Source organism: Stigmatopora argus, chromosome 5, assembly GCF_051989625.1.
Source record: "Stigmatopora argus isolate UIUO_Sarg chromosome 5, RoL_Sarg_1.0, whole genome shotgun sequence".
Classification (NCBI taxonomy): Eukaryota; Metazoa; Chordata; class Actinopteri; order Syngnathiformes; family Syngnathidae; genus Stigmatopora; species Stigmatopora argus.
The window spans coordinates 3,679,925-3,701,167 of NC_135391.1; the positions used below are offsets into that span (position 1 = coordinate 3,679,925).

General features: G+C 39.3%; 2 protein-coding genes across 3 annotated transcripts in view; one reads left to right on the plus strand and one right to left on the minus strand.

The window, feature by feature from the left end:
* Positions 1-21,243, plus strand: part of glt1d1 (glycosyltransferase 1 domain containing 1) — a 73,602-nt gene that overhangs the window by 16,630 nt on the left and 35,729 nt on the right. The window contains exon 12 of one of the 2 annotated variants that reach the window (XM_077600249.1): positions 439-563. In XM_077600249.1, the coding sequence (XP_077456375.1) occupies positions 439-563 (125 nt within the window). Of the gene's footprint in view, positions 1-438; positions 1,135-21,243 lie in introns of those variants that run through there. The other variant, XM_077600248.1, reaches the window with a different exon arrangement.
* Positions 878-21,243, minus strand: part of LOC144074092 (transmembrane protein 132D) — a 29,681-nt gene continuing 9,315 nt past the window's right edge. Inside the window, exons 3-9 of the mRNA XM_077600245.1 lie at positions 16,669-16,806; positions 10,665-10,851; positions 8,862-9,005; positions 4,862-5,067; positions 4,413-4,677; positions 3,334-3,525; positions 878-3,256 (exon numbers count right to left, since the gene is read on the minus strand). Of these exons, the coding sequence (XP_077456371.1) occupies positions 1,985-3,256; positions 3,334-3,525; positions 4,413-4,677; positions 4,862-5,067; positions 8,862-9,005; positions 10,665-10,851; positions 16,669-16,806 (2,404 nt within the window). The 3' untranslated portion in view covers positions 878-1,984. The remainder of the gene's footprint in view (positions 3,257-3,333; positions 3,526-4,412; positions 4,678-4,861; positions 5,068-8,861; positions 9,006-10,664; positions 10,852-16,668; positions 16,807-21,243) is intronic.

Here is a 21,243-nt window from a genome sequence, read left to right on the forward strand (position 1 = left end):
CTATTGTATTCGGTCAATTGAATGCAACATATGTCAAATAACAGACCTTCAATAAACATTGATCATGTTTTACAGTAATTAGTCCAATTTTCATCCTCAGTCTTTCCACCCAGCAGCTCGCCGCGACAGATGGTGGGTGCCGTTCTTTAAAGTTGCCCATTTTGTTTTTCCTCTTCTTTTGCGAAGAAAATTAGAAGTGACAACCATTGTGGACTCAACTGAAAAAGTCCATTGGACTTGAATTGGGCCCGCAGCTGCAAATAGATCCTTCCTTTTGAAGTGTTTACTTCTCAATGCAAATACTTTTATCTGCATTCTACTCTCGTGTGTTGTAATATGGCTTTCTGCTTTAAACACCTCTTCGGGCGACTTCAATGGCAAGTCTTCAAGTGGCATTTGGCAGGAAATGAGATTAATTTTGCCTTTTATTCCTGCCAGGAATTTGTACATCAATCTCAGAGGCTGTTGTCAGATCACGGGCTAAGAGAGAAAGTGATACGGGACGCTAAAGTCTACGTGATGAAACGTCACAGCCTAAAACAAGAGAGAGAAACGTACCAGAGGTTGGTGGACACGCTACACTAAGACCACATCTCAAAACTCCTACATTTACTTTGGGAAAATAGTTTCTGGATATTTTTGGATGCAATATTTTACCTGAATCACTGCCATTAATGGTGCTAAAAGTCATATCCACTTTTACGGGAAAGGCTGGCAGCAAATGAGTGTTACAATGTTAATGTCGCTGGGTTTGAGTACTCTCGGGAACTTTACCAAAAAAAGCTAACTGCACTTATATATATATATATGTCAATGTGGGATATACGGGTATTCTTAATAAAGGCTGCTGTACTTTTTCAATAACTTGGTGTCAAGGTGTAGTAAAAAGTTTTATTGGTGCTTAGATCCAAAAGGATAACTGATGCAATACAACAGCAAAATGTTTGTTTGCCACAGTAATAATGGGTTTATAAATTTGCAACACTATTTATTTCAAATAAATACATGTTAAAGGTTGGTGTGCTACTTTCGTAATTCAAGGTGTGGAATTATCTTATTCCAATTTGTATTTCGGTTTTTGTCCGTGCACCCACTTCTGTAAATAAGAATTCATTTTCAAAGCAAAGCAGCCATTTCTGCTTAGATGTACAGTTCAGACTTTTGTTGCAGCTATAAAAATATATACATATACGCCAACATACTGTAATCTGACTCATTTCAGAGGGGGAAAAAAATGAAGTCTTTCCATCAAAAATTATTCTTTGAAAAAGTTAAAAGGCTCGTTCTTGAGTTGCCTGCAGAGGCATTTTATCTACATAAATTTTCACTTCCAACATTGTTCACAACAGTTAGAACCTCCATCAGGTTGTATTTTTCTCTCTCGTAGCATCCTGGATTAAATACACATGGAAACATTTGCACATTAGGAACACACTTTAACATAATGCACCTCATACCTCATTTAACCCCCATCATAAAGACTTGTGTCTTTTTCAAAAGGCTCAATAAAATAGTTGATCAGTAGGAAAGAATAATAAGAAAGAAAAGTCTAAATACCTTTCATATGTATAACAGCTTTAAAAAAAACAAATCCCCAAACCTTGGCTACTACTGCTCATTCCAAAAGCACTACTCGTACTCGTACTGAGCATATGTATTTAAAACACTTGTGAACTTTGTAACACAACAGTTTTATAAGCGCTTCGATGAAAGTAGTGTAGGTTGGTCAAGAAGTGCAAATATTTAAGGAAATTGGTATCTACATGCGGCATAGCATTTGGTGGCTTTATCAATGTGTAAATTTGGACATTGGCTCATTTGTACAGTACTATACAGTCCGGGTACAGTTCCTCTTAAAGGCCTTGACGGGTAATGAAATGGGTTGTCTTGTTTTTCTTTTTTAAATCCCATGTTTGAGACACAGAGTCAACAAAGGCATTGAGGTGATCAAAGCCTGCATTGTGAGATCTGACCATACTCACTATTATAAGCCCTCCCTAAGCTGTGCAATGGGTACTTGGGGTCCCCCCTGATTACCGTCTTCCTTCCCAACCCAGTGGATGCCATGTCCGTTCTCCCTTTGGGAGAGATGCGGTGAATGCTGATGCTCCAGTGTAGAAAAGGTGGTGAAGTGAACTCGCTTCCTTTTGCTGGTTGGCGAGTGGAGGGATTCCGCAGGCATCGATTTGCTCCGAAAGGATCCCACGCAACTAACGGGAGAGTCCGTGACCGATGCCAAGCAACTGGGCCTTCTGGAGAGTGAAGACGTTTTACCGGGCCCAATGTCTATCACGGTGGTCATAGTCTGCGAGTCGTGTTGAACCGGACTTCCCGGGACGCTCATGACTAGTTCCGCATCCGTACCCAGCCACACCCAATCGTGCCTATGACCTGTGGGCTCCTGGCCATTGGAAGGCGACTTCTTATGTCGAAACTTGACCACATATGATATACAATTGATGAGAAATACCATGATGGCCAAGCAAAAAACGCCCAGCAAAGCATACATACCGATCTCCAAGTCTGTCAGGGGCCTGTTTGTCAAAATGTCGTCCTCGCTGCTGATCTTAACCTCCACCGACTCTTGTCCAGGCATGACCATTTTAGTAGGAAAATTGTTTGAGTTGACTAGGTTACCAGGAGCCTTCACAGTACTTGTGAGTTGAACCCTGTCCACGATCACATTGTCAGAGCCGTATGCTTTACTGCTGCCACCAGGGCTTCCCATTCTTATATTGACCGTGCTGGTGGGACTGCTCCCCGAATTGCCTGTTTTGGCCACACCTCCAAGGCTCCCGCTGGGCATGAAGGTCCATTCTGTAGATCCAATTGTGGTCTTTCCCGAAGGGTTCTCATCTCTCGCCGATGCTGTGATGCGTGGTGATGGACCTTTCCTGTCACCATCCATCTCTCCCCCATCGTTTCTGAAGCCACCGTTATTCTTCTTATCTGTGGCGACAACTCTGCCGTCTGGTCGCCGACCTTTAGCCTGAAACTTGACCTTGAGACTGCCATTGCCCACTGCGACCGTACTTTTACGTTTGGACTTTTGGCAGGTCTCGCAAATAGACATTTCCACTCGGACCAGAACTCCTTCACCCTCCCCTTCCGCAACCACGGCCGGAAGGGTGCCTCGCACTGATACCACACCCTGATCCAGAGATGACACCGTCATGCGGTAAAAGGCAGGATCGTAAATGTCAAGCGGCGTCTGGCTGCCATCACTGAACTGGACCCATGCGCTGACCACGGCTTCCTAACAAAAAGAAATTGTTATTGTGTTTCGCAAGAACCCTTTGCTCATATTTCGTTTAAGTTGATAAATAATGTAACCTGTTTTGGCAAGCGCAGTATTTCCTGTGTGGTCGTAGTTGCTACGATGGCTCGGTTGCTTCCGGGGCTGAGCTGTAGAGTCATTGAGAGGCTTGCAACCATCTGGACACCCAGTTCAGTCATTGTCACTTTTTCATCTGTGACTCTCACCGCTGTTTTTGCCAAGATTGTGTCAGAAAGTGGAGAAAACACCTGCCCAGGGACCAAGACACAAACAGTCAATAGACTTATACTTACTATACAGTTCCTTTCCACTCAAGCGCATAGTAAGTGTAATGACCAGTTTGTTTCATCAGTTTCGAAACACATCACGGGGTTGTTTTTAGTGATTACTCCAGCAAGGATTTTATCATTGTCAGACAATCGTATGCTTGGTCAGTATTTGAAAAGAGCAATTTGAATGCAGGATTCCGTTGTCAACATCTCTTGTAGGAACGAGTAACTATCTGGCATGCATAATCCAAACTTTGTAATTGACTTTCTGTGGTCCCGTCTGCTCTAGTCGCCTCTTTTAATTCCATTTGCATAAGCCACTAGGACAGCTGTTTCAGTCTGGGAATGTAGCTCTACTTTGAGCTTACTTTTGCTTTTCTCCATTCCGTAAATATTGCATTAAGGAAAGAAATATATTGGTTTACTAATTAGGTTGACACTTTTCTTTATGCGAACTAAGTAAACGATGCCAGAGTTATTCTGTTTGAAAATGTTGCTCATTCGTCTCCCATTTTCAGAGTATTAAGAATCCTACCAACCACATTAAATTTTGAAACCAGAAATTAACGCCCATCCAGGATCTTATGGAATATAGTCTTAAATAAAATTGACAGAAATGGACCTGATGGAAATTGCTAGATAGACAGTATTATCTTTGTGGGAAATTATTTGATATAGTGTATTTTTTACAATATACTGGCTGAACACAGACTACATTTTTTTTTAAAGACGACTGAGTCAATACGGATACATCTGCAGTTCCTTTGCTCTTTGTTTTCGCCGACCTATACAGACGGTTCGGAAACAATCCTCACACAGTCCTCCAGGGATTTACATTTATCGGTCCGATGTTCATCCTCAGTTACCTGGATAACAGTGGTCCCAATGTCTCGGCCTGATAGCACCCTCCCCGCCTGTAGCCTGGCGACCCGAGGGTCTTCCACTTTCATAAAGTATCGAACCAGTCTCGTTACATCCACCTGCCAGTCAGACCCCAGGAAATATGCCTTAGGCTCCCGAGGGTCTGCCTGCTCGGCCACAAAGTGGGTTAACACACGCACCAGGGCGTGCTGAAACTGCAGTGTGCAGCCTTTTCCCTTTTTATCATCGGTTTCACTCTTCCAGCCAGACCTGAAACAAAGAAAACGCACAACCCGTTAGATTATTTTCATCAGTTAACCCTGCCGTTGTTGCAGTCCGGGGAAAAACATGGGTCACTCCAGAATTCATGGACATTTTGCATCCATTTTAAATGCTGAGGAATGGTCCGTGGGCAAACAAGCTTGGCTTTGATTGTCCAAAATGTGTTACCCACCTCTTGGTAGTCAGTATAGGGACCCTCCAGCTTTTGATTTGACTCAGTTCTGTGTCGGACACCTCTATCTGGAGGGGAAGTCGGGGCATCCACACATTCAGCTCAAGTTGAGCGCTGAGGTAGCTATAGGTGAAGTTTACCACCATCTTGACTTTGCCTTTTGTCTCTTTGCCATCTAAAAAAACATAGTCGCACCTCTCCGAGACCTGATAAGAAGACAGATAGGGATACCGGATCATTACATTGTCCTTGATTATCTCAATAGGTTTGTCCAGTACACCGATAGCCAGAATTTAGTTGTCCATAAGGATTATATTTGTTAATTAACTAGTGACAAACGCGATTACATCGTCTCATAAATGTCACCCGTTTGAACAAACAGCCGATTCGGCCCGCAACAAATGTCCTTGTTGCAGTTTCACACTGCGTGCGTTACATCGCCGATGTCAGTCGGTCATAATAAACTACTGCGATGATCAACGCTCGAAAGCTTTAGGAAGACGTGGCATTGCGGTTTTATGTTAATCAAAATACCATGTGGTACGGCGGTAAGCATCAGTTCTTCACAATCCAGTGCGCATTCATTACGCCATGATTGCAAAAGTGACCTTGCTAAGTTGAAGTTAAAACCGAAAGATCGCTTGGACACTCCAAGATGGCAATCAAGAGCGTTTTGGTGGCCCTCTTCGCAGCCACCGCACTCAAAAACCTGGATAATTATAACACTGCATTTAAATTCAACCACCCGCCTCTGGAAATGCACACAGGAGTGGAAAAAAAATAATGTGACTTTGACTGATAGCCTAAGGTGGAATACAAATAGCAAATCTCACTCTTATTTGCACGAAAGCAGCACTCGGTCGGCTACACGATGCGCTGCCATGTGGACGTTATTTTTTTGCAAAGGATCATCAGGGCATTTCAGAATCACCCCGTCCACAGCTAAAGCTTTCCAATGACCACATCACCATGTGTCATCGTGCTATGGCCTAATGTCCTGACAAATAATCTCATGCCTGAGTTCCGTCTAAGCAGTGCATTTGTAGTGTTATAGTGATGGGGAATTCCTAATGCAAGCATGGATCAATAGAGAAGATTTGAGTTGTTTTTTTACTGTTTCAAGCTGTGCGGAACCCTCATATTTTCATTCATAGTGAGTGCAGTGAGCCATTCATCCATATTCGGAGACACTTTCTTCATTTCGTCTTTTTTTTACGAGAACATCAACTAAAAGCTTCATGCCTTAACTGAACTCGGAGTCACGTTCAAAAGAAATTTGGACACATCATTTGAAATGGAATACATTTTAATGCAGAAGCTGCCCACTCTTCTTAGTCATCATCTCATTCTGGCAACAATAACAGCACCCATTCGGGGTGCTTGTCTGCGTCCCATGAATCAAAGTTTGCTTAAAATTGCGTGTCTTATTTTACAGAGTGAACTGTTAATATTCACTGACATATTTAGCTTTGATAGAAAAACATTATTGTTGCTTTATTTACAGGCGTAAATTGAAGAAAATTGCCTTTTCATTGAAATGTTCTTTTTCTATCTTTGTCACCCTCTTTACAAATCCTCTCCATTTATTGCCAGCAGATTTGATATCGCTCGGTTACTTCAGGTGAAATAAACGACATCCATTTAAGCCGCTAGAATTAGAAGATTAAAAGATATATTGTTGGTGGAGTTGCTGTCTGGTCGGCACGGGAAGTAAGAGCACGCTAAGCTTTGAACAGCAATCCACGTGGGATCATTTAATGCACAGACCGTCTGTTTACATTGATGCATAATGCTCTCATCTTACAATTGACACGACTGAATGTTAAGGACAAAGAAAGCATAAAAGAAAATCACAATTAAGAGATCTTAATGTAACATATTGCATTCTTTCTTATATAAATTCAAATAGTCCAGAGGTATAGTGCAGAAAATACTGTAGTTTTTTTACTACATATTTATATTTAGACTGGTGAAACTAAATTTGCAGAAGAAAGTGATTGTAAAAGTCAAGGAAATCACAATCAAGAGAGCTCAATTTATCACAATGAGCTAATTTTGATCTACGTTTATGAGAACCAAATACTTAAATGTAATTTGTTAGCAACTTTATTTTATGTGACACAACTGATTCACCCCAAAAATGTTTTGTCGCTATTTTTCTTTCTTTATTACAATTCCGATTTATCGGATCGGGACTCGACTCGCATGGAATATGATCCAATCAGAAAATCCCTATTAAGAATTGTATGTTATGTTAATCAATGTACATGCAAGTCATCAGTAAATCCTGTTCTGAAATAGTACCAAAAACACTTATTTATTTTACATTTATTGGAACATAACGGCGCAAGTCTACTTGTAATTTGATTTAACTCTGCCATGTGCTCGAACCTATTTTATCGTCGCAATTGTACCGTCTATGTTTGCTTCAGGCTTGGCTCCATTGTACATTTTTTTTCATGAAAATGGTTACATTCTGTGAGCCTACAGTCCTGGCCCCCGACTTTCAATTTCATCAGTCAAAACCGCCATCTTTTGGCAGCCGGCCATGTGTAGGTTCACAGGATAAAAGGTAAAAGTCACCGGATAAGAGCGGCGTGGCAGGCTGCGAGGTAATTTGTGCTGAGCGATTTAGCTGAGCGGCTGTTCATTGAGGAAGAGATTGATGGCTGATGCTGTTGAAGCCCGACTAACAGTTTGCCTTAGCGAGTAGAAAAGAAATTGAGAGAAAAGGTGACTTTGCTGGACCGTTTATCTACTATTGTCCTTGGTGTCACGCACATGGCCTACCGCTTCTCTGAAGAACGGGGGTGAACAATTTGTCTGTCGGGTCATTTTATAAGCTTGTGTGAAGGGGAGATAAAGGGCATTGAATTATGGTCTTGATTCCTTAAAAAAAGTTTTCGAATCTGTGACTGGCTAGCAAACAGTTCGGCGTATAGTCTGAGTTTGACTTTGACTTTGATTTATTTAATAAGGGACAGCATATATAAATGAACATTTTCATATTCATGTTAATGAACAGATACATGTAAATATGTGAGATTGTAGCCGGGGACTAATTTCCATCTTTAATCGCTTGTGCAGATTAAAGGTAAACAATGACGCGGACAAACATACACACACACACACACACACACACACACACACACACACACACTCACTCAAGTAGCATGGTTTTAGACAGTGTTGTGATCACAATTTTGTTCGTCTAGCAGCCAGGCTTTAACATGATTGGCCAAAAGGGTCATAGTATGGAAATTGGTATTGAGTTTCAGGCAATGTTCCCTCTAAGCTGCGCGCGTGCGCAATTGCGCACTACTCTCGTCTTCTCTGCGCACAGCAAATCATATGGAGCGCACAAAATAAAATCCCAATTTTGTATTTTTTAATTTTTGTATTTTTTTTTTTGCTGTGAGGACGACACACGAACCACTCATCCGCCGGGCCGCCCATTCATAAATATTAATCATTACATTTTATTATTACTAAATCATTTATGTGTAGTAGACATGCACCTGCTTATGGCAGGTGTGATACTGGTGTGTGCCCATAGCGAGCAATGATGATGTTGCTCACACCGGTACTCAGTGTGCTCAAGGAGGTTGTCTTTCTGCCCAGACAAACAAAAAATTAGAGGGAACATTGGTTTCAGGTATGGACAGAGAAGGTGCTTTGGCTGAATGCATTGTTTTTGAATGGAACTACATAGTCACCTCTAGAGCCAGCCCTTGTTGATGTGTTGGAATTTGTTTGTACAAAATCTTGCAATGGAGCTATGTTATGGAAGATTTTGTAAACTAAGGTGGCATCTGTATATTTAACAGTATTGTCCTAGTTCGGGCGTTTGTGTTTTTTAATATCTGGTGGTGCGTTTTAGGTTTTCTGTCCAATACTTTTAGAGCTTGCTTATACATTCCAACTTTCCCCGTGAGTGTAAGCGCTAAAGATAATGAAGGAAACTTCTAAATATGTCAAATAGTAATGTGAATAAAAATACCTTGAGGGCATCTTCGTCAGTAGAGCTGCATTCGGTATAATCGGAAACGTCAGTGACACTGCCGTCCTCTTCCACAGCGACCGTTCTTACTGGCACCACCACCTTCTTTCCGGTCAAAATTGCAGTGTTTAGTACCTCAGTGTCCTGCAATTAAACCAATACAATCTGTTTTTTGGGGGGGTTCAATTAAATATTTTACAGACAAAAATGGAAGATGGTACACTAAACCAGAAATTAGGTTGACCGAAAAGCCTTATTTTGTGTGCAAAAGAAGTAGTCGTTGGATAAATGAGAACTAACAAAGTTCTTGCCAAGCAATGTTTAAAACAAAACTGAGTCATACAGTATCTGAATAAACTCTCAACCCAGAAACATTCACTTGAAGATTTGCAACCATGTTTGCGTATATTTTGATTAGCCGGCCATTATAGGCATTATGAAATTTCAAATTGACCTTAAATCCTGTTTTTTTAACATTTTGATGGACAAAATGAGAATCAGAAGTCCATTTAATATAATACATTTTCAAAGCACCATGGTTCATGGCTTCTTTGCTTATTTTCTCGTATTTTATGATCTTGGATTTCCTCAAACTTGAAGGCAAAAGTACTGCAATTTTAATCATGTTAATCATCTTAACACTCTTTAAAGCCTTTTATTTTTCATTATTGCAATTATTCTTAGTTTCAACTTGAAAACCATATCCCTCAACATATGTAATTGTAGATAAATTACTACACTTTGTGGACATACTTACCGAACATGGCATAGTAGTGACTTTATTTTTTTTCTTTGACTGAAAGTATGCATGACACACATGCACGGCTGTGTGCAGTCATGAATAATCAAATTGAAGCAGATGGATGTGTGTCTTTCCTGTGTAAAATCATGCTGTCTAAATGAAGTTGACATAATTGTGTGTGTCTGTGTGTGTGTGTTTAAGTGCTCACATGTGCATGACAGTTTGAGAAATGCAGAGAAGAGCTGTGTCGGGTTCTATGAATGATCAGTGAAATTCACCCAGAGGACAAAATAAAGCAGATGGATGCTAGTTTCTCAACTGTAAAACTGGTTGAAATGAGGCAGAAGTAACTTGTCTTCTTGTTTAGTTTTTTTCTCTTGACTGGCATTTCATTTGATGCTTGTTTTAAAAAAAAAACGGCACTGGAATAATTCCAGAATAGTTCAAACGCAGGTCTACATAAAGCTTGTAACTTTTGGCATTTGGAATTGCCGGGTATGTCGGTATTGAGAAGCAAGTCTCGTGTTCGGTCCACCGCTTGAATTGAATATCTAATCCTTAAGAGTAGATGCGGACTATGTCAAATTCCCGACTAGGGATAAGACGACCTCATAACTTTGGCCTCTTAGTATGATTACAGTGCAAATGAAGTAGACCGCCATGCGAATGTGACCCACTGCGAAACCCTGACTCAAATGACAAATAAATCAGTTTAAGTGCCACTGTCACTCAAAGTGGTGTTAATAAAATGTTATTAATCTCGTAGTTAGATTAAATGGATTACTTAAGAGAGGTAGTAGCATGCCGGAGGCCCAACGTTAAAGAAGGAACTACGAAATGCACGTCTGAAAACCGCTTGGGGGGGCGGAGGAACAGCTGTCAGTCAACAACTCAAGGTCATTCTTCTCCTAAAATAGAAGCCATTTGGGGAACAGTCCAAATCATAGACTGGATTAGATCAAAGTATGAAAGTGAGGCTCAAAGGATGCAATCCAAGCTTTGGAATTATTGGAAATGCTATAGGCAGTAGTAATATCAGCACCAAGTTGATTCCCACTCACTGTTATAAGAGGAGCCAGGCCGACAAAGTCTCTCTGAGTGGTGTAGATTCTCATCGCTCCTTCAGTCTTTGCTGTCGTGGTTGACGGGAGCTCCAACTTCCAGATGATCACCTGGCTGTCGGCGGGGCCGCTCAGTTCGTCGACTTCGAACTCCATTTGAAGCACCTCCAGCAGACTGCTTTCCAGTCTGGGTGGGGGACACGGACATCTTGTTAGGTGGTTGTTTTGATGAGACTTGGGAAATGGAAGGAGTACTAATCTCACGGTTTGGTTTGTTGTCACAAAAAAAAATGGCCACTTTAGTTTGAATTGATTTGTATTTCAGTACACCGCCTGAAAAATGATCTCTTCAAGTAAAACTATAAAAAGTTGTTTTAAGATACAGTACTGGAGACCTGGTTACATCCATTATGGCAAGGGTGTCAGACTCGGGTTGGTTCGCGGGCCGCTTTAACGTCAACTTGATTTCACGTGGGCAGGACCATTTTAGATATAATATTTAGATTTTTTTTTATAAATGGATTAAAAGAGCTGGATTAAAAGCCCTGAATATTCTGTTTTTATAGATCTAAAACAATGTTTATTTGAGCTTTTTAATATATATTTTTAGATTTTACAAAATGATTTTTGAACTAAAAACACAGAGGAAAAAATGATTAAAAAATTACAATTATTGATTTAAAAGGGGGAAAATCAGGAAATGTAATATACATCTATACTCCATTTTAATTTCATCCTAAACCAGAAAGTTGACACTCAGGATTTACTTTCCCGGGCCACACAAAATGATGCGGCGGGCCAGATTTGGCCCCCGGGCCGCCATGTGCATTGTGGGATAATATTGACGTTAATTTTTCAAACTTTTACATGATTGGATTGGATTGGATAACTTTATTCATCCCGTATTTGCGAAATTTCATTGTCACAGTAGCAAGAGGGTGAGAATACAGATACAGCAAAAGACATTGTAGACATAAATAGATCGGTAATAAGTAAGTTAATAAATAAATATATAAATAAATGTCAAATAATACGTAGTCATAACACTACAAGGTGAAAACAAACTGGAAAAATGTTGACATTGGAAAAAACAACATGAAATGAATTATGAAACATTACCATATATATAGTATAGTATATAAAACAAGACCATTTAAGATGGACAGAAATCTTGTTTTTACTTTACATTAACATTTCAATTTGAATAATAATTGATGTAACAGTCACAATCTTACTCCTTTCCACCATGATTGCCAAAGTAAAGAACCTTTTTAATGAAATTGGAAAATTTGGATGACATTTTACTTGGACTGTGTCCGATTTGGGGGCGAGAATTCCTCAGAGAAACACAGTTTGAGTGCTGTTGTGCAGCAGTACACTGATGTACACACATAAAGTATCCTGTTTGTGTTTGTCCATCTGCTCGATACTTAGCAGGCAACTTTGCGGTTCACGGAGGATGACAAACAAACAGACTTTCAGTGTTTTTTGGCCGAGTTCCATTGCTGCCAGGCTAATGTGGAAGAAAATTAATTGAAGTTTTCATGAAAACAGAATTTGTAACGTTAATTGTTTTGCCATGTCAAATGATTAAGGGAGTTAAAACAACACAGAAATTTGTTTGGAATATTTATTGTCTCAGTAGCAGCCGGAAAATGTTCCACATGTCTATTTTGGAATAAGTTATTCTGTTTGACCACCCCTGATGTATGTTATCAGTGGGAATTACTCAAATCATTCATTAACTACTATAAATAATTGCAGTTGAGAAACAGTCAAATAATTTTGCTGCTCTGTGTTGAGTTTTTTATTATTGGCTCTCACCAAACAAAAATGATTGCTTTATTAGGAGTACAATTTCCTGTGAATTTTGATCATTGCCAAGCAGAAATATTTTCGGAAAATCTAACGGACAGCAAGTTTTCAAGATGTAAACATGTTATTTATGACACTAAATTTGAACATTTGGCATTTAATTATCAGGCATTTCAGGGAATAAATGAGCAAGGACCAAATAGTGTGTGCAAGAAGATGCTAAACATGGACATATTGATACTGTAGATTCACTCTATGCCACATGTGTCAAAGTGGCGGCCCGGGGGCCAAATCTGGCCCGCCGCATCCTTTTGTGCGGCCCGGGAAAGTAAATCATGAGTGCCGACTTTCTGTTTTAGGATCAAATTAAAATGAAGAGTATAGATGTATATTACATTTCCTGATTTTCCAACTTTAAAATCAATAATTGTAATTTTTTAATCATTTTTTCTGTGTTTTTAGTTCAAAAATCATCTTGTAAAATCTAAAAAAATATATAAAAAAGCTAAAATAAACATTGTTTTAGATCTATAAAAACTGAATATTCAGGGCTTTTAATGCAGTTCTTTTAATCCATTTAATATCAATAATTGTATTTTTTTAATCAATTTTTCTGTTTTTAGTTCAAAAATCATTTTGTAAAATCTAAAAATATATTTAAAAAAAAATCTAAAATAAACATTTTTTTAGATCTATAAAACTGAATATTCAGGGATTTTAGTCCAGTTCTTTTAATCCATTTATTAAAAAAAAACGTGAAATCAAGTTGACGTTAATGCGGCCCGCGAACCAACCCGAGTTTGACACCCTTGCATGCGATTAATGGCATGAATTAAATGATTTTGGATTTTTAAAAAGCCATTTCCCCATCTTGCCTTAACGAATCTGGACATTTTTTTTAACTGAAATGCAATCCCTGAAATTCAAAATAATGCTACGCTTTTTGCCCTTTTTTCGTATTTTATTACACAAGAAAGTTACAAGAAAAGCCAACACCTCCCCTGCATCAAATTCAGAGGGTCAGCACTTGCTGGTACAGTGAAATAAGTCCCGAATAATAACTGGTTTGAGGACACTAGCGAAGAACAGGCCTTCGTGACCTTTCTATAATGGCTTCCCAAGAATGTCGGCCTGAATCGTTACTCGTCTGTGGATTCAATTTTCTCACATGGCCAAAGTTCCCATCGCGCCATGCAATTCTGGACAAACAATGAGCAACAAAACGTATATTGGTTTAGGAAAACACAAGCCGCGTGTGCATATTAAAGCCTGTTATTATGGAAATTAGATTGAAGATTGTTTGAGGAAAAACATCACTGCAGTTAGTTTGGAAAATAGTCGTTTTAGTCCGGCGAGCGAATTTTTTTTTTAGTCTTTAATGCCTATATTTCCCTCCAATTTTCTCCACGATAATCACATAATAAACACCAATCCCAGATCTTTGTTTACGTATACACAACCGACTATAGCCGAACAACAATATGAAAAAACAGCAGTGATCGTTTGTTAATCCTCCATTAGTTCCTTCCTCAACAACAACAGAAAAGCTTTCTTCTCACTCGATAATTCATTACTTTAGTCAAGTAAAAACAAGGATTTAATGTAATTGAATAATCTTAACATATTGCAGCGAGACCTGGCATTAAAAGATAATGTCATTCTAACCAAGTATCAAAACAAAAAAAGGCTATTGATTTGACATAAGCATGCCGTATCCCCTTAAGTATGCATTAGCACAGATGCGCATAAGATGGGATGAAGCTATATTTACATACTTTGAAGCCATAGCGTCTTGTTTTTTTTTCGTTTTTCACGAGTCGCCATCCTTAGCAATGATCACAGACTGCGTAGGCAGGATAAATAAGCTTAAATGTAAAGATGCAGAGATGCTTTTACAGACAAAGTCAAGGTTTCCAGTCTGATGTGACCTCGGATAGACTCTGCAGGGGTTTTTGTTTATTCCATAGCATCGAAAGGATTAGTTGCTGTGATCTATATTTATGATAACTCGTAAAGACGCGGTGGTGAACAATGTTTTCAATCCGTGCCAGATAGAGAAAACAAATTAATGAGGTAAAATCAATAATAGAAGAGAGGGGATGGTAAAAATATAAAAATATGGTCGAAATATTTTCGTCAACTGCCAAGTGATAAAAGAAGCTGTTTTGACAAACAAGATTTTCTGGCCGTAATTGTGCCTTTCTGTATCTTGTTAAAGGTGTGAAATATTGGAAAATTGGCATTCTTTTGGCAGCTCGCGCACTTTTTTTTTTCGAAGGGCCAACCTTTCATGCACAGATTAGAGCTTCACTTTTCCGAGTATTTCTCAGAGGCGGAATTAATCTTGCAGTTTGAGTTTGAACCTCCGCGTGTCTTTTGGGGGAAGCTGGTAAGCTTGAATGAGCCTGCATGAATAAAAAATAAAAAACAACAACTATATGCTCTACATGATTAAATGTGTTCGCTGACAAAGTTAAGAAGCCAAAAAGGGCATTTAAAAAAAATGCCACGTTTTCTCATAGACTAGTATTGTGTTTTTCTGGCTTATACGTACATATATGAGGTGTTTTTATCCAATCAGATTTCAGTATGTGAATTCTGAGTGTCGCCATGTCAATGTAGTTACTAATGAGAAACCTAGCCAATGGTATACACATATTTTGTTTGTGTTTAACATTGTAACAGAACAGTTTTGAGCAATTTTAACAATTTTATATGACCAAATGTGAGACACATTTTGGTCACATATTCAAATATGAGATTTATAGCTGTCCTTTTTCTGGTTTTGGCAGATAAACTGCAAGGATATTTGAAATCAGTTCAGAAGTCTTATCGTCAAATTTGAAAGTTCAAGATTGTGAACCTTAAGAAATTCAATCAATAATACTTAGCAACTTCAAACTCTCACTTTAAATTGTCTCTACCATCTTAGCGGCGATAACTGAAAACATTGTCAAAGCTTTTTAAATTCGGGAACATTTTGGCGGAGTACCTGTTTTCTAAACGCTTTCTTGAAACCTTGAACTGAAAGTTTGTGGGTGTTGGTTCACTTTTTAATCTGTTTTTGTTGGAACAGGGCCCAATCAAACCATTTTAGGGGTCCTCTTTTCTACCATCTATCACCACTTTTTCATTTAGGCGATGATTTGGCTTCCCCGTCGAAAAATAAAAGCAGTTTCCATGTCTTTGAATCGTTCATTTTTGAATTTAGCTCTGGGTCCACATGGGACCGCTTCTGAAACTATGGTTTGCCAGTTAGTTAACTCTGCTTTACGGGATAACAAACAAGCACTGCATGGTTTTTTGAGTTTAGCTCAGTTCCTATGGGACGGCTTTCTTGTCTTTTATTCAAAGACTGCTAGTAAACAAACACCGTTCGTTCTATGCCACAAGGGACACACGGCCAAAGAATGCTTTAAAAGCCTGATTTCCTTTATACTCTTGAACCTTTAATTTAGGTAGTTGGAATATAAACCTAGTAGGGAGGCTAGGCTAAGGACAGGGATCTGCAAACCGGTCTTTAAGGGCCTGGTTTTCGTTCCAACCGATCCAGCACAAAGACCAATGGGATTTCTGCTAAAATAAGCAGCACCTGACTGAAATCAATGGATGGCGCTGATTGGTGAATTGGTGTCGTCTTATTTGGTTGGGACGAAATCCTACACCCATTGTAGCCCTCTCTATGTGGAATAGTTTAGTTTACATGTGTCAAAGTGGCGGCCCGGGGGCCCAATCTGGCCCGCCGCATCATTTTGTGTGGCCCGGGAAAGTAAATCATGAGTGCCGACTTTCTGTTTTAGGATCAAATTAAAATGAAGAGTATAGCTGTATATTAAATTTCCTGATTTTCCCCCTTTTAAATCAATAATTGTAATTTTTTAATCCATTTTTTCTGTGTTTTTAGTTCAAAAATCATTTTGTAAAATCTAAAAATATATTTTAAAAAAGCTAAAATAAACATTGTTTTAGATCTAGAAAAAAACTGAATATTCAGGGCTTTTAATCCAGTTCTTTTAATCCATTTATAAAAAAAAAAAATCTAAATATTATATCTAAAATGGTCCAGCCCACGTGAAATCAAGTTGACGTTAAAGCGGCCCGCGAACCAACCCGAGTCTGACACCCCTGGTTTAGTTGTTACCCCTGTTCTCAGATATTCCACTGGATTATTACATCGAGATATACTTGCCTTTTTCCAGGAATCGGCGCCTTCCTCTGACAAATAACAGAAATGGCTGAATCCGCGCCTGCTTCCAGCGTGATGTCCCATAGTAAAGAGTTACTTGGTGTTGCTGTCCGAAAGGTCACACCATCCTTTATTTTTGCTCTGTAAAGATTAAAAAGAAAAGGTCAAGAACGTAAATAAAGATGTCCCACGTTGAGAGCCAATGAAATACGGCCTAATAACTAACCTCACCTTACACATTCAAACGGCACTTGTTCATCCATAGGTGTAATCACTACATTTAAATCAATTATGTTATTAATCTTCCGCATGTAAATCTACCGGGTCTTGTCATTCGAGGATTCCTTCCCATAATTCCTAGCGCCAAAGGAGTTACGACTGTCCTAAGGGATGTGATCTGTGTTTAGGCAACAACAGTGACTGTCACGGAACCAGTAAAAGTAGAGACAAATTTTGGCTCAATTTAAATATTTCAAATTACCCTGACAATGTCTTTCTGCTAGCTTTCCATGCGCATTTGTGTATGGGTGTCTGTGAGAGACCATCTGCATGTGCAGCTTTACTGCACTCTAAGGAGGTCTCAAATGGGAAAATCTTGGCATGCAAGCTTCTGCTGTATCATCATACTGTGGAACGGTGCTGCATGCTTCCACTTCAGCAGAGCCAAGGCTTCTGTTTTGTCCAATCTGACTGTTGGTTGGCTTTTTTGTAACATTTGTAGTCAAGAAGCTTGCGGTAAAGCCTAATGTAGGGCATACTTAAAGTCCCACCATCACCTCAGGGGCTACTTTACTGAATTCGATAGAGGAGACTTTGCGGGAGCCACAGCCTGTAGTCGTTTTCTTTGTAAAATAAATCAAAACGGGGCAAAATGCAGTTTGAATCCCTTTTCGCTGATGGCCAGGAAGCCGCGGTGGTTGGGATGTAGCGGGAGTTAGGCTTTTTCATACGTTGGATTTCTTTGTTGTGTGTTTTGATTGTTTTTTCAAGAACATTCACTTGCTCATTTGCGCCTTGTTATGGTGATTCTTCCTTGGTTTGGACTAAAATCTTGAATCGTGTTCTTCGGAATCGTCACAAAATAACGATTCGTCTCGAGTGCTGTTTTCTTTGGAGTCATATGCCCTCAGCTTTTGACCATGACATCGGTTTCAACTATGCAGAGGCAAGCCTTTGACATAAATTATTTATATTGTATAATACAACAGTTATGGGCCTCTGTGAGTCCTAAAAAATTGTCTTTTTGACCTCTGACAAAATTCTATCATTTAATTAGTCTGTAAAAACTCGTGAGAATTGGATTTTAATATACAGTAAGGAACCTGGGTGGTGCTTCAATTGTTGCACTGCAGGAAGTAGGTTCGTGATTTGATTACTGCATGAACCAATGGTCATTGAAGAATTGTATTCATTGTACCCCGTTGTAGAAAAGTCTACAGAGTCTTATAATTATTAGTTTAATATGTTAGCAATCACTTCAATGCCTTCAGCATTCACTCATAACTACGTTTGCTTAATAATAATGTGTAGTGTTTGCATTAGGTGATTGCGCTTGTACGGTACCAGAATGCTAAAGAGCTACCACCTACCAACAAAAGAACCATATTTAGACTAAAAACTTGCAGTTTCTAGTTGATAGACTACATAATCAAAAATAATTTGATTGCTAATGCTTGCACTCATAGCATTACTGAACCATTATAATTCTCAATATCACGATATTGCGCCAAAAAAGATAGTCTTGAATCAACCTGGCATATTTTATCATATGTGTTTTGCTCAAATACTTTTCTCGTGTTTGGAAAGTGGAAATCCAAAACCCACAGGAGCAGCTTGAGGACAACATGCAAAATCTACACAGCAAGGATGAATTCAAATCCACAACTAATATTTTAATCCCGAATTATTTATTTCGCATCATCAATCAGCATCCAGATGCTAAATCTGAAGGCAACGCAAGCAGCTACCAAATTGCAAATGCACACCAAAAGTATTAATCTAGACTTCGCCATAATAATCAAGGCCATATTTCGGAAGGTCCAGCAAATAGTCGCCTGTAAGATTATTTCTTCCAAGTGGTTTTCATGCTTTTTCTCGCATGACGTCAGACTCCATGTCGGAATGAGAAAACCAAGGTGGCGTTCCAGGCGGACATGGCGCTGTATTAAGCCAAAAGGAATGGGATTAAACTAATAAAAAGCGACAGCAACAAGAAGACTTATCCGCCCCTTTCCCCTTTTTCCTCTTCCCTGGGAAGAATAAAATCCCCCGTGGTTTGAGGAGGGTTTTTTTATGAGCTGTGGGGAGTAGAAGCCGTGTCCATGGTGCTGGTTAGTGGGGCCCTAGGAGGTGGAAGGCAGGGGGAGGCACCAGGGCAGGCAAGATGGATGGCCATGGAGACAGAAGCTGACAGTGTGTGAGGAAAAACAGCTCTCAGGTGCTGCACCTGCCATCCATCTCACTTCTGAACAGGCAATGCATGAGCGGCAACTTGGTTCACTTTCTATATACTCGTCAGCTTCTCAACTATGGAAGTTGATCTTAGGGCTCAAGTACTGTACAGTCTTGTGTAGACGACTTAAACATGGCGGAATGGTGTCAAAGGGTATTCAAAAGTAAATTATCAAGACTAATAAATCTGTGACTATTGGAATTTGTTCATTAGTTTGAAACAGTGGTTATTCTTGTCAGACTCGCGGGGTGCTGGAGCTTATCCCAGCAGTCTAAACCCTAGAATGGTTGTCGGGTTGGGTCTCCATACTCGCACTCGCAATCACGCCGCCACCAAGTGGAAATCGAACCCACGCTCGGTGCAGTGAAATCAGCCGAAAGACCTTTTCACCTATTGAATGTATTTTCTTTTTAAAAAAAGAACATTAGCTAAAGCAAGGGTGTCAGACTCAGGTTGGTTCGCGGGCCGCTTTAACGTCAACTTGATTTCACGTGGGCCGGACCATTTTAGATATAATATTTAGATTTTTTGTTTTATAAATGGATTAAAAGAACTGGATTAAAAGCCCTGAATATTCAGTTTTTTTTATAGATCTAAAACAATGTTTATTTTAGTTTTTTCATAATATTTTTTTAGATTTTACAAAATGATTTTAGAACTAAAAACACTTAAAAATATGATTTAAAAATTACAATGATTGATTTAAAAGGGGAAAATCAGGAAATTTAATATACATCTATACTCTTCATTTTAATTTGATCCTAAAACAGAAAGTCGGCACTCATGATTTACTTTCCCGGGCCACACAAAATGATGCGGCGGGCCAGATTTGGCCCCAGGGCCGCCACTTTGACACACATGTCAAGCTTGCCTCTCCATAGTTGAAACCAACGCATACTGTGACCTTGACCAATATAAGCAGTGTTGAAAATAACTGTATTTCAGAAAAACGATTATATGTTTAAAGGAAAAAAACTGCCACTGATCATATCATATTTTAAACTAACTGTTGGGAAAGTAATTTGTTAAAAAATGAAATACCGCTGATTCCAACTTCAATCTCATTGTACAGATGGTATAAAAGCAATTTGTCGCAGAGTCTAATTTCAAGATACCGCACAGGGTGTGTAATTATTCCTCAAATTCCTATAAATTATTTGTCATCCGTATCTCTGGTTTAGTGCATCACTGCTGGGCCGCTCAAATAGACAGTCATGAACAGATGCAATCATTTATGCAGCCAAGTGTTTAGTATTTAGCCAGTCTGAGGGCCAGCTATCAGCAACGTGCTTATCCAGCAGTTTAGAGGCTGGACAACTAGCATCGCTGCCAGATGGCCGTCACCGCGGCATTAAAAAAAAACGGTTGTAAAAGTCCCAAAAGTCTGTCTCCGAGGTAAAAGATGAAGCTCCCCCCGTTGGAAGAGAAAAATCGCACAATGTCAAGCCACAAGACGGATAAACCTCTAGGTGTTGACATTTCCGATTGAATTAAGTCACTGGCTGAACCGATCTGTTTCAAGTGCAGGTGTAGATATATAAAAAGACGCATGAATACCCTTTTCTCCCCTAACCTACTCATCTCTACTGAAGCAAGTGGTGGCAACACCCAATGATTTGTCTTTGATGGAGTATTGATTGGTCCTTTCACTAGGTGGACTCTAAAAATCTCTTCTCTCGTCCAATGTATGCAATGATGTTGTTGTGCCGTATTTTTCGGAACATTCTTCCACCAATTTCTTTCAAACACCTAACAAGTCAACCCTTGATCATACAAAGCAGCGTATAATTGGAATCAGTAAGTGAGAGCTAATCAGACTAAGATATTCAAACTATTTCACACATTGTAAGCATTGTGGTAAAAAAAAAAGCACACCGGCAGTACCAAATCTGTTAGCCGTAATGGTACGATTCCAACACCGCTAAGCCAAATATAACTATACTTGAAATTGTTTGGCGCGAAAAATCGTCCATTGTCGTCCTTATGATTGACTTTATGGAATTTGATTCGATCCACATCAATCTTGAGCGATATGATGGCTGAGCCCTTGATATCATCACGTTGTCCAAGCGTAAACATGAATTTATTCCTCAACCAAGTTTCCCGGAAAGAACCTAGCCTTAGCT